The sequence below is a fragment of the Bombus pascuorum genome, chromosome 2, assembly GCF_905332965.1.
Source record: "Bombus pascuorum chromosome 2, iyBomPasc1.1, whole genome shotgun sequence".
NCBI classification, from domain to species: domain Eukaryota; kingdom Metazoa; phylum Arthropoda; class Insecta; order Hymenoptera; family Apidae; genus Bombus; species Bombus pascuorum.
The window spans coordinates 396,666-410,719 of record NC_083489.1 but is presented as its reverse complement, the minus strand read 5'-3'; the positions used below and the strand labels follow the sequence as shown (position 1 = coordinate 410,719).

Below are 14,054 nucleotides of genomic sequence, written 5' to 3'. Positions count from 1 at the left end.
AAAGCAAAAAATATGTAATCGAAGCGAAACGACTGCTAGGTTTTTAATTAACACGGCCGCACAGCACGGAACATGAAACAACGAGAAACAAAAATTCATTGCTTTTATGCATCGTTGTATAATTCGTTAAATTAATCGTTTGTTAAAGATGGTCAATTTGAATAGTTTTACAAATGTTACATTACCCGTACTGGACAGGCAGGTACCACACCAAATGCCTGAATGTTGCGAGTCAGATCGACTATGGTATCTAGAATAACCACATCGTCGATGCAACCTTCGAAACCTTGGTTAGTCACAGGCTCATAGGGATGTTTAGCGTTCGGTGGATATCCTCCAAAATAAATGTTATCCGAAGACACCAAGTTCTTAGTATTTCCTTCCGCTTTGCTTTTCACCACATCCACGCCGTCCATCTTCAGAACGCCCGTCTTCTCGAACCTGAGTGCTTCTAGATTGTGCCAGTTTCCATCGTTGTACTTTTTCCAGGATTTCAAGCTGATTCCACCTTCCCCGAGATCGTACTGATAGATTACGTGGCCGTCTCTCATTTCCAAAGCCAGGAACTGTTTACCTTTACCCATTAGGTAAATCAGCCCATTTTCCGCAAACGTCTTCAAGTTTAATTTAATGCTGAATTTCCTGCTGTCCGGTGAAATCTGGAAATCTCTCTTGCTTAAGATAGCGTATCCGTGTTTATCGAATCTGTAACCGGTACTGGGTTGGAAGTTGATCAATTTGTCCCTTTCCATGGCGATCTTGTCGTTATTTTCACCGTCGATGAAATTCCAGAAGGAGACCGGCGTGTCCTCTCCTATTACGAGTTCTTCCATTTCACCTTCGAACGAGGACGCAGTGACGGCGTTCTGCATGTTAAAGGACGGTGGATAACCACCCACGAATAATTTCGATTGTTCCTGGTCCAAATCGAATATCGTGTGCGAGCCAGGTAACACGTATCCCTTCTCGTAAAGTCGATCTTTACCTTCTCCGATATCTTCTCGCACAATTAGTTTTACGTTATTTCCGGTTCTCTCGACGATTATTTGACGCCACTTATTGTCCGATACGAATTTATTGTTGATGATCTTCTCGGGACCGGATCCGAAATCGACGATGAGTACCGGATAACCGCTTTCGATCAACAGCGCCATGAAATCGTGAGTTTTCGAACGTGGTAATTTGGCGTTCTCCTCGTTTCCTAGATATAGTAGAAAGCCGTTTGTCGTGTTCGTTCTGAAGTACAGAGATATCTTGGAAGACGTGGCAAGCAGAGGAAGGTTTTCGGGATTCTTCAACTCCAGTGTGGTATTCCTATAGAAGGTCAATCCGACCTTGTAACGATCCGCAAGTTCCCTGGCGTTCGCAATTTTGTTCTTTAACGCCTCGATCTTACCCTTCAAATCGTTCCCATTGGTATCTATCGACTTTTGATTGGCGTTCAAGTCGCTTAACAATTTGGCAATGTTCGGCAGGTACTTATCGACGATGTCGAGTACTTGTTTCTTCGCCTGGGATATGTCGCGAGTCGATTCTGAAATGTTTTTCGACAGCTGTTTCGTTTTCTTCAAATCTTCCGGAATTTGATCAACGGCGTTCGTGTTATCGACGGAAAGCTTGATATTTTTCTCCACCTCTATCACCTGATTCATAGCGTCTTGGGCCACCGTCGAAGAAGGGGCTTCGATATTGCCAAGAATCTTGTCGATGTAATCCAACAGCTCGTTGTTGCGTTTATTCTGCTCGGAGATCACGGTGGAATGCGTTTGAGCATCGCTCAAATCCACCTCGGGTTTGCCCGTTGTCTTCGACAGTGTATTCTGGGCCGATTCTAGCAAATTCATAGCCACGTTTCGCGAATCCAGCAACCTCTGCTCGATACCGTCCGACAGGGTAGTCGCGTTATTTGCCGCGACAATCGCGTCGTCCGCAGCTTCGCGAGCAGCTTCGATCGCCGTTCCTATATTTCTGTAGGCGGAAACAGCTTTCACGGCATCGGTGTTCCTCGTATCCGTCAGAATACTATCCAGATCCAAGGAACGATTATAAAGACGTTCGGCATGGTAGTGCGCGTTTTGCACGGGATTAATTAGAACTACCAGTAGTTTGTCGTTTTCTTCGATCGTTCTGTTCAACGTATCCGTAGTATCGTCTATCACGTTTTCCCTCAATAGTTTCGTGTTACGATCCGCGTCGCGGAGATATTCGCTGGCATTTCCGTTCAATTCCTCTCCGGCCATTAAATCTTCCTTCGCCTCTGCGGTAGAGTTCTTCACCGTGTCGAAGTTGCCGGTCTCAGCTGCGATTCTGTTTTCCTGATTCAATCTATCCACGGCGCTAGCCAACTCTTGAGCCTTCCACGTGATTTCCAGAAGATCGTCCAATTTGTCCGACACGTTCCTCACCTTGTTACCCAGATTATCCGCGATGGAGGATAAATTGCTGACTGGTACGTTGTACTCGTTCATTTCCGACACGAGAATGTTGGCCTGGTCCGCTTGATCCGTTGCACGGTCCCGGAAACCGACGAACGATACCCCTTTGATCTTCTTCAGAATGTCCGTAGCCTCTTTTAAGGCACTGTCCACTTTGGCTCCAGTGCCCAATTCGATGTTCAAGGCCAACGATTCTACCTCGGAAACGGTCGATCTCACTAAGTCTATCTCCTTGATCACATCTTCCTCCAGAAGATTCATGTTTTCCAAGGTATTCTCAGCCGCGAGCTTCCATTTCTCGCTGTCCTCCGCGGTATAATCGATCTCGCGTTTCTGATTCGATACCTCCGTCTCCAATCTCTTCACTTCTTGCTGCAACGGCAGGAAGTTTACTCTGTTGGGGTCCAGAAGTTTCACTTTAGGATACAAGTCGTTTACCGTGTCATTGACGAACTTTAGTCTTTGATTGGTGAAGTAGCTCTCAGCCACTGTGCTGAACTCTGTGAAAACAGGATTCAACAAATCCGATAATTCGTCCGTGACGTCCAGCAAGTTTCCGGTACAGGAGTCGCAAGCGAAGCAACCTTGCCCAGGAATCAACACGTTCCTATACGGGCAATGATCACATTTCTCCCCGATGACACCCGGTAGACAACTACACTGGCCGGTAGTAACGTTACAAGACACCCCAACGGAGTAGCCGATGTTACATTCGCAAGAGGTACAGCCATCCGGTCCGTAATTCCAGTAACCTGAAATACATTGATCGCATCTGCGCCCAGTGACGCCGGGTTTGCATCGACATTGGCCGGTCTCATCGTCGCACTGACTACTTTCAGAGGCAATTCCACAATCGCACGCTTTGCAACCTTCGCACGTGTCGTAGCCATAGTGATCGTCCGCGCAATGATCGCATTGCTCTCCGACCACGTTCTCGTGACAGTAGCATTGACCGGTGTAACTGTCGCAATGTTTCATTCCGCATTCTTTGCACGAACAGGTGCGGCAATCTTTTCTTTCAACGGCATCGCCGAAAAATCCTGGCGCGCACAGATTACAAGCTTCTCCGTAAGTGTTGTTCAAACAACGTAAACACTCTCCGGTCCTGGAATCGCAGGAACCGACTTGGTTGGTATCGATGTTGCCGGAACACTTGCACGGCTTGCAATAGTCGCCGTAGACCTCGGGGTTTCCGTAGAAACCGGAAACGCAGGACTCGCAGCGGGCGCCATAATAACCGTCAAGACAGTCGCAGCTTATTTTATTTCCTTCCTCGTTCACCTCGCAACCGGTGGCGAAATTGTTGGATGGGAAGGGCAGAGGACAGGCACAAATCAGACAATCGGTCGGAGTTCCTCCGGTAGCGTTGCCGTAGTAGCCTTGCTTGCAGAGTTCGCAATGGTCGCCCGTCGTGCCGTCTTTGCAGTCCTACGGTAAACGGAAAGTTGTTTAGAAATCTTGACACTCGTAAATGTAAATCGTAGATAATAAGCATTATCTAGATTTTTGCAAAATTTCGTGAAATTCAGCCAAACCCTTTTAGCTAAATCGATGTATCTTTCAATTACCGAATTAACTTACCAGACATATGCCAGTTTCCACGTCGCAAGTATCTGCGTGCCCGTTGCACTCGCAACCAACGCAGTAACCACCATGGGGTCCAGAATCTACTCTATAATATCCTGGGGCACATTCTTCGCACGAAAGTCCTTCGTAATTCGGCGGACACTGGCACTGCTCGACGCCACTGGCTGGAACGTTATACTGCGACGAATAGGTCTCCGTAGCTACATCCATATTCACTTGCGACAAAGAGGCCGTGATACTGGGGTTCCAGTAGGTAGCTCGGATGTATATTCCTCGAAGATCCTCCAGTACCACCATCAGCTGTTCCCTCGTAGCGCTTAAACGATTCTCGGTTATAAAGTTCGTTTCGATCAATTCCAGAGACGCTTCGAAATTCGTGAACGACGGTGGCTGCTCTTCGGCGTAATGAAGCAACGTTGTGTCGGCACCTTGAAGAATCACGTCAGCCGCGCTAACTGCCTCGCCAAACGGCCCGGTGCTATAATACACGGTATAATTCAGGAAACCTCCGTAGGAAGTCAACTTTTTCCACAGATATGTCTCTGGCGCCGAGAAATAAACGACTTTTCCGAAAGTGTCGTTGGTGGTGAGACCAATAACGATACTCGTCAAATTGAACTCTTGCGGTATAGTTGTCAGGTACGTGATATTTCCACTCTTCTCGTTAGACAGAGATAATTCCCAATTAGTCATATCGGACACCTGCACCCTGTACAAGTTGGCTGACGCACATCTGGTAGTCTTTCCAAAACAGAAACACTTGGTACAACCTTCCTGATTGTTCTCCTGAATATTAAAGGTGCCCTCCTTGCACACGTCGCACGCCAATCCTTGGACATTTTCCTTACAGAAGCATTCCGCCGTGTATTGATCGCAGATATTCGCAGTGGTCCCTCTGACGTCGCAGTCGCATTTCTCACAGTGCGGGAACTGGGAATACCCAGATCGACACTTGTCGCATTGTCTTCCTACCACGTTCTCCTTACATTTGCAGTTGCCATTCAAGAAGTCGCATTGCAAATCTCCGTCGATTACGCCGAGAGGAGAACAGTTGCATTCTTCGCAGCCGACAATCGGATGGAATCCATAGGTTCCCACTTCGCATTGATCGCAACGTTCACCGATAACCCTTGGTGGACAACTACAAGCACCTGTTTCTGGCTCACAGAGGGCTGTGCTGGGACAGCTGCAAGGTTTGCAGTTGGGAAAACCATAGAATCCGGTTTTGCAGATCTCGCATCGTCTTCCGATAATGTTTGCCTTGCACGGACATTGTCCGCCGAACTTTTCACACTCGAGGCTTATGGATCCATTGATGTTACAGTTACATGGTAGAGCACGATTGTTGTAATTGGCCGTTAAGGAGAAGATCGAGTCGCGACAGAAACCTTCCTCGGTGATGTTGATGTGGAAGTGATTGTATCCGCACTTCTTGATAAACTCCTTCGTCTGATCGAACTGGATCTTCTTTAAGATCTTTTCGTTGTACTGTTCCGTTGGAATAACCAGGATATAATCCAGCCAGATACCTTTGCTATCGCTCTCTTTGAAGGTGATCATAAAGTTTTCGATCAGTTGGAATCTGATGTTACCGTCTTCCTGTTTCACCACGCTGCGACATCCGCTGTTGCTGGGACAGTGGGGAACGGACATCTTTGCCTCGTAGAATTTTCCATTTTGCACCAACACGTCGAGCTCGTATTCCGGATAGTTTGGTTGATAGTATTGCACGACGAAAGTGTAATCTCCAGGCTGTAAGACTTTTGCGTGAATATCCACCATTGTATTCTTATCATCCAGATAGATTAATTTAGTATTATTATCGTAAATTCCATATGGTCTGTTTTCAGATTCGGCGATCGTGCTGCTGCTTTCGAATTCGATTTTCTTCGCGTCTGCTGCTCCGGGGAACTGACCTTTCACGCACTTTCCGTTCTTTCTGACGCATATAGATTTTGGTTTAACGTAATCCAAGGACCACCGATTGTAAGGAATAGCAACGACGGAGTCAATGGCCACGTTCGACGCAGGATCTCCGGTTAAAATCAAGCTGATATAGTTCGAAGGGAAATTCATCGTAGCTACTCTGCCGTAAGTGTCGGTCACTACCTGTCTGCAAATACTGGTGTACTTGCAAGGATACAGAGTAGCCTTTCCCTTTCCAACTGTGTTTGCTTCTATCAAAAGCGTTGACGTGGCGTTCTCGTCTTTCGGTGACACGTATGTAACCAACAGGACGTGCGGACCGGGTTTCGAGATCCTTAAGTTAAAGTGTATCTCTTCTTGTCTCTCGTTGATCAACGGAACCTCCACTTTATCAATTTCACGCAGGATATCTCTATCCATAAAATATTCGGTCAGGGGGATTCTGACGTCGTTTTCGTTCAAGAAACCGCCAGCTCCGTGAACAGAGTCAAATATCGTCAGATCGGGGTAACCGTAGTGTCTACAGAGTCCCTTGTGACCAACCTCGCAAGGGATATTCACGTTTTGAGTTAAAATAGTTGCCTCGTAATATTCGGATGGAAGCAGCACGAAGTAATCGAGGAAAAGGCTGTTCTTGGTGGCGATACTAATGTACCAGTAGCCTGGATTCATAACCATAGCCGAAGGAAGATTACCTTGTGGTCCTGCGACGGTCACAAACAATGGTTTCACGGTTGGCTTGAAATTGACCTTAAACTGTTGCTCTACCTCCAGTGGATTTTCCGGGGTGATGGTGATCGTTCCAAGGATCGGCTCGTTGTTCGGATTCACGTATTTCAAAACCATTCTATAGAGGGACGACTTTTGAATAAAGACGTGAAGAATGATCTCGTCTTGAAGGGCAGAGAACACCGCATATCCCTTCCAACTGTATCCTGGGAAGTGATCTTCGGTGAAACCGTAACGGACAGGGCTGTTGCTAGGTGTCCTTCCGTCCTCTGCCTCGTATTGAAATTGATGAAGAGTCGGGAAATAGTGGGCTTTTAAGGGTTCCTTGCAAGTAAGGCCAGTGACACGTGGCTGACACTGGCATTGGCCAGTTAGTTTATCGCATACCGAATTTACAGAACCACCGATGTCGCAAGCACAATCTAAAACGAAAGATTTACGTAATTCGTGTTCGTTGAAATAATTCTGGTTACTGGCGCGTAATACGCGATTAATTACATACCTGTACAGCCGAAGAAATTGCTCTCCTGAAGATTGTACGTACCATCCACGCACTGATTACAACTCCTATCGGTCACTCCAGGTTTACAGATACATTGGCCATTCTTCGTGTCGCACTCACCGATATTCCCAATGACGCCCGGTATATTACACTGACATTCTTAAAACAAGATAAAACGACACGGAGCAATTACCTTCATCGCTTTATATTTGCCGATCGTATCTTGAAAATTTTGTCGTTGCATTTACCTTCGCAACCCTGGGGATTGTAAGGCTGTAAATTCCAATAGAGCGGCTTACACTGGTTACAGATCCTACCCTCGACGCGATCCTTGCATTGGCAAAGTTCACCGGCGGGCAAGGAGCCGCATCCCTGGAACGTTTCTACCACGCCCGCTGGATCACAGTTGCAACCCTCGCAAGTGGGGAAGTTATAAAAGCCTTCTTTACACTGACTGCACCTGCCGCCGTCAAAATTCTCCCGGCACTGACATTTACCCTCCGCGTCGCAAGACGCGCCAATCGAACCGTGGCTGTCACAGTTACAGGCTACGATTGCGATAAAGGATTATCAGTTTCGGTATATTCTTCTTCTTCTCGCAGTTTTTTACTTGTATTACCAGCATTGCTTCGGCTAGATGATAATAAGCTTAATTACGAATTACTACCCTGGTATTCGTCGTTATTAAGAGACACTGAACAATCCTGATGTAAAGTCAGCGTACTTGCTACAATCGAGTTCACGGGTTTTGAACTTTACCAAAGCTTTTTACTTTTCTTTAAGTTAGAAAAAAAGAAACGCGGAATGAATCGTCGTATAAAGAAAGATGAAGTTTCGTTTGCCTTAAAGGGCAGCCTAAGAAACGATCTGCGACCGTAGCGTATACGTCTTGCGGATACTTGGTGCAACTAGGCAGCGTTCCCTTACTACACATCGTCAGAAGCAGAGTAGGGGAAATACTGCAAATACTCTTGAGCTTAACTGAACACGGCAGTTATAAAGAGAAATCTTACGTACCTATACATTCCGGATACATGTAATATCCAGGGCTGCACTGATCGCAGGTTCGTCCAGCGAAATTAGCCAGACAAGAACATTTTCCCACGGCGTCACAGCTAATAGACGACGACCCTGTTAAGCTACAGTTGCAAGGCCTGCAATTTGGAAACCCGTAATACCCATTGATACACTGATCGCATCTGGGACCGCCGTATCCTTTCTTACACAGACACCAACCATCCGTTTTATCGCAAACTCCGGGTTCGGTTCCACGCGCGTCACAATTACAGACTAAACAAACAACGTTAGATATTTATAATCTTAAATATCATATCTTATAAATTTATAATTTTACTCATTTTAGAATTCGTTTAGAGGCGTATTAATAATTGATATAGCATGGTTATTTTTTTTTTTTTTTTTTTTTTTTTTGGATACGCTTACATGTACAGGAAGGGTAATTATAGTAGCCATCTTCGCAAATGTTGCACGTCCTTCCGCCATAATTATTCTTGCAGGTACAGTTGCCAGAAATTACGTCACAGTTATCGTTGAGGGAACCCAAGGAATTGCATTCGCAGGCTACAAATTTTGTAATCGATTATAACACAAATTACGTTATACAATGAAATTCGTTGCGGATAGAAACGCTCCGGTTTACTCACGTAAACATTCGGGGAATTTATAGTAGCCCTGCGCGCAGAGGTTGCAATAATGACCGGCATAGTTCGACTTGCACGGACAAGATCCATCTATAGCCTTGCAATGATCTCCGTGTGTCCCATTGCTATAACACTGGCAAGGAACACAATTTGGATAACCATAATATCCATAGCTGCAACTGTCGCAGTTAGGCGAAGTGTATTCTTTTCGACATTCGCATTTGCCGGTGGCATCCGCGCAATTTCCAGTCAGATTAAATCCGTCGCATTGACACGCTATCGAAAAACGAAAACCAACGATGCAAATGATATTTTCTAATAACGTTTTAACAAAATCATTGGCCGAACGAGGTTTTGACTCACGTTGACAAACATCGGTTGCATTCAAAGGTTTGTTCCGCGGCCTGTAGAACATCGGTTTGCAACGATTGCAGTTAATCCCTTCGGTGTTGTCCCGACAGTTTTTACACACACCGCCACCCTCGTAGTTACCGTGAATATCCAACGACAAGTGTTTCTCGTCCACTTCCGTGTCGTATTCGCACTCATCCGAATGGCCGAAACAATTGCAAGCTACAAGAGGCAACGATATTTTTATTTCATCGAACAAAGTGACTTTCGGTTTAAAGCGAACGGAAAACGGACAAGTGGTACGTAAGAAACAAAAAAGTTATTCTCACGTTCGCAAGTGAACTTCTTAAACGCCGTGGACTGCCGCCACTTCTTCTGCTCAAATCCTTTGCAACAAGTGGCACATTGCGCTCCACAAGTGTTATGTTGGCATCTGCAAACGAGTTTCTTCGGCATTTTTGGATCCAGTATGTCGCAAGTATCCGCGTGGCCATTGCACATGCACCGACCTCCAATACTGATATCTTTGATCGAGTAAAAGTACTGAAATACGAGAAATTTATCTGTGATCGTTCGTTTCGGTTATCGCGATAAAATTTATCAAACTTCGAGAACACTTACTCTTCTGGTCACGGTCGGATCCTCCCGCACTAAAGACATCAAATGCCCCAGTAAATTTTTTGTTCTTAAAAAACGAAAACGAACATTCGTCGCCCGTGTCCATTCTTGCAACAAGGTGGAATTGAAGTAATGTTTCGCGGATGGACGATTATTCAGAATGGAAATCGGTATCTCGCCACCCTCCAACGGCACGATTTGAGAATATTCCGTGGTACAGATGACACTATCGTCCCTGGTGATCGGTTTATAACTGTCCACGCCGAAGTAAGTTAGACAATCGTTAGCGGTATCGGAGAAGTATTGCCAAGGGGTATAGGTCTTTCCGTAATCTGTTGATTTTTCAAGTACCCAGAGTCCGGGTCTCGGTGAATTTGCCATTTTGACGTACACGTATGCCACGTGAAATTCCTATGAAAGACATTTTACCAATTTTTATTCAAATCTAGATCAATTAGAAATTGATAGGACGAATTTCTATTTTGTAGAAAAAAGTAAGTTAGAGTTTCCGCTATTCTGTAAAAGATGACGTTTAATATCGATATAATACGTGCCTTGTTTTCTCGCTACCTAGAAACAATACGAAACCATAGGACTTTTGTAACAAGAACTGAGGAACATGTGTGTCGAACTCCGCAGTTTTTGGGACGTTAAATTCGTGCCTCCCCCCGTTTCCGGACACGTGGTCGAGAGTATACGAGAAGAGAAAAAAAGAGAGAGAGAGAGAGAGAGAGAGAGAGAGAGCACGTTAACGCAGCGTAAATGAATCCTAAGAAGTTGTTTAGCAAAAAGGCAATAACCCCGTATCTACGATAAGAACACGTATCCATAGCCTATCGAATTCCAACTTCTCTCATTAGCTATCAATTTTTTAGCATATCGTGGATTTAATTTCTCCTGGTTTTCTTTCTATTTAGATTTAAAAGTTGGATAATCGGATATCGAACGGATCGAACGAACGAAAAGAACGTCTATTCGCTGTACCATTTACCCTGCTCCCTGAAATCCGTGTTTTCTATTGTCCTCAGGAAATGATGCGAAGATAATTCTTTCCCGTTTCGCAGGAAAACGCCTACTACGTGATAAAGCAATTTGTTACAGATAAAATACTTATTCCACCATTATTTCAGGCTCATAATTTCCTGTTGGTATCAATTCTCTCACTTTCTGCTTACACATTTTTATTTCTCGATATCTGGTCGCTCGATTCCATAAAAATGGAAACAAAGTAACTGATCAAACGTATCGCCTTTGGAATCTGTTAGCTGTATTTCGTCGATCTCAGGTTCGCTACTTCGGACACTTGTCCATAAAATATTGCGTTAAAATTTGCAATTTTGTTTACACTTACTTGTTCAAAATTGATCGTCAGATTCACTTCGTTGTACTTCATTCCTCTGGAAAGCGGTGGTGACTGCCACCAGGTTTCCATTCCATCGACTGCGTATTCCGGTGGATGCTTTTTCTCTGGATTGTCCGCATCGCAGTAATCGCATACCTAGATATCGACAACGCTATTATCGTGCTTCTACAAATTTTCAAACTACGTTCAAACGTAGAACAGACATCGAAACGAAAGGGAAATCCTCGCTCGACCATGACATCTCGATAGTCGAGAGACATACTTGCTGTTCGTTTAGAGTCATTTTTTATTCGCGCCTACACTCTAGTATGCACGTACGTCGAATATATGTATATTTATTAATATAAAGTTCAACGACCTAACACGTCCAAGATCTCAACGATACATAGAAATCGTGCGATCTTGAAATTTAAATAAAAATTCTCCGATTTAATTCTCCGTGCAACATGTTCGATTTTTAAACGCGACTAATATCGAATAATTTTTACGGAGGTTTCTACGAACAGATTAGATTTTTTTGAAGAATCTTTGTGGGACATCCGTGTCAGTTCGACCGTTCGGAATTTGAAAAGACAAAATGGTCAAGTGTTATCGAGAGGTCACTCTTATCGGTAACTCCTTATCGGCCCTCTCACTTCTAGTCTACATGGCATTTTCTTTCGCCCGCATAAATAGATACATACACGTAATGCCATAGAACCGAGTGGCCACTGACCCATTCGGAGATCCCGAATTTATGAATCGTCTAATAATATCAATTGCTGTACGATCAGCGTAAAAAGCAGTCCGCTGTTAGAACGAAACGAGCGTAAAATGAATACGCGGAGAAAGGAAAAATAACTTTTTCCGGTTAATGTAAAGACAATCGATCGTTTTAAATATTGCGCGACTACGAAATCGGTCATCTGATTTATTATTTCCTGCTTGATAAGGAGAACTCGGTTTTGCGATATACTACTACCAAGAAATACAAACCCATTAACAGCGATAAAGATAAAATAATCGTGGCAAGTTCTTCATTCACTAACAGACCTGTATACATTTTTTAACGAATCTTTAAAAATATTTACAATTTGTTAGGAAACTGTACTCTCGCGTTAAAGTTCGTATTACGATTATCCCCTCGCATGCGTGTTACACCGATTCCAAGAAACCCTACTAAAGAGTAGAGTATGGTCAAAGGTACTTAGATACCGATAAAATAAGATTTATTTGATAATTGGACAATTGCGAGCAACAGTATTGAAATTGCTTATAATATACGGCAATTTATAGTATATATATAGCACGCATTGAGAAGGTAACGTAAGTAAAAAATTACGAAATAGATTCTACTAGATTCGCTAACGTAATTTTGGTAGTATTAAATATTTTGGATCTTGATCTTAAAGGAAACAAAATTACATTGTATTATACATATGTAACGTATACGTATGTATACATATGATAACAGTATTAATTATTCTTGGTATCGGTAAATAGATGAATAAAATGCATAACTTGTGTATAAGTTCACTCACATTTCTTCGTATAAATAATTTGTACGAACTTCCCTTATCGCAATTCCAACAACGATAAGTTGATACGTGCATACTAAGACTAACATCTATATTAAATTACATATAACGATGATAAATCTTCATGCGTTAAAAAAAAATATGTATGAAAAAATATGTACATACACACACACAATATAGATAAACATATATACTATATAATATATATTATATTATAGCATCAAAAATAACGATTTACAAAGATTTGAACTCTCTTTAGTTACGACGCTCAATATTTTTTAGGACTACAATCCTATTTGCTCGCGATTTATAAAACCCTATATAATAGATATTTCCGTTCCATAAAGATGGAAAAGACTAGTTGAGTAAGCGGATGGTTGCCCAAAGAGTGATAAACTCTTGCACTCAAAGGACCAAATATAGATAAAAATTGGTTGGAGACCGCGACATAGCCTATTCCAACTAAACGATTCGAAGCAAACGACACGCGTTCTTAGATAAATATTAAGTATCTTTCGTTTCGGTAAGAAACGAACAAAGTACATCGAAATTTACGAAATATTTACAATAACTTGGTGATTCGAATTTAAGTCCTTATTCGGTATGTCTTTTTATACATTTTGCGATACCTTAAGGTATCTTCTCGTTCGCTATTTAATATTACTAACTAAAAGAAAAAGAGAACGAATATGGTTGTTAAGTAAAGGTCAAAGATATAGAAAGAGAACGCAGATGTATACCAACCTGACCCTGTATCAGATTAATGTCCTCGTGCTGATCAGCGTTCGCGCCGACGAGCTTGCAATAGAGTTCCGGGCCGGGGGTGTCGACGCCACACGTGGCTGACGCGATAATCTCCTTGCCCTCGGCTAGATTGAAATACGGCGGCGTCAGGATCTCGTTTCTCGTTTGGTGGACCAGCAAGCTGGCCAACGAAGCGACCAGCAACCACCTCGCCATCCTGACGGTGGACTGATTGAGCCCGCCACTGTCGGCACCACCGGTGTTTCGTCCTTTAACGCGGCGTGTTCTCTTGAAACTATCGCGGCCCCTTTTCTCCTTTTCTCTGTCCCCCCTCTCACTCTCGTTCCTTCTCCGGGAGAATGCGGCGAGAGAGACGCGAAGAACTTGATGAAGCCCGGGCAGCTTCTCGGTGTAGACTGACAGGCCGGAGGTCATCGAGGACCGCCGATCTGTGGTAGAGGGGCAGTGGGGGTGGCGACTCTAGAAGGATGGTCCACACACTTCGAAACCATATGCCATTCCGTACCCCTACACATGTGCATGCTGTTTCTGCCCAGCAGTACGAACTATCGTCTACTCTTTCTCTCGATCGCCGAATCGCTTTGATCGCCACTGTACGTC

At 43.9% G+C, this 14,054-nt stretch overlaps 1 protein-coding gene across 2 annotated transcripts in view; it reads right to left on the bottom strand.

Annotated features, from left to right (window-relative positions):
* LOC132916179 (laminin subunit alpha) overlaps positions 1-14,054 on the bottom strand; it is a 57,131-nt gene that overhangs the window by 3,590 nt on the left and 39,487 nt on the right. Inside the window, exons 2-13 of one of the 2 annotated variants that reach the window (XM_060975948.1) lie at positions 13,434-13,719; positions 11,161-11,307; positions 9,813-10,220; positions 9,521-9,734; positions 9,204-9,413; positions 8,844-9,116; positions 8,623-8,760; positions 8,197-8,469; positions 7,428-7,727; positions 7,180-7,338; positions 4,017-7,099; positions 186-3,863 (exon numbers count right to left, since the gene is read on the bottom strand). In XM_060975948.1, the coding sequence (XP_060831931.1) occupies positions 186-3,863; positions 4,017-7,099; positions 7,180-7,338; positions 7,428-7,727; positions 8,197-8,469; positions 8,623-8,760; positions 8,844-9,116; positions 9,204-9,413; positions 9,521-9,734; positions 9,813-10,220; positions 11,161-11,307; positions 13,434-13,649 (9,099 nt within the window). In that variant the 5' untranslated portion in view covers positions 13,650-13,719. Of the gene's footprint in view, positions 1-185; positions 3,864-4,016; positions 7,100-7,179; positions 7,339-7,427; positions 7,728-8,196; positions 8,470-8,622; positions 8,761-8,843; positions 9,117-9,203; positions 9,414-9,520; positions 9,735-9,812; positions 10,221-11,160; positions 11,308-13,433; positions 13,890-14,054 lie in introns of those variants that run through there. The other variant, XM_060975947.1, reaches the window with a different exon arrangement.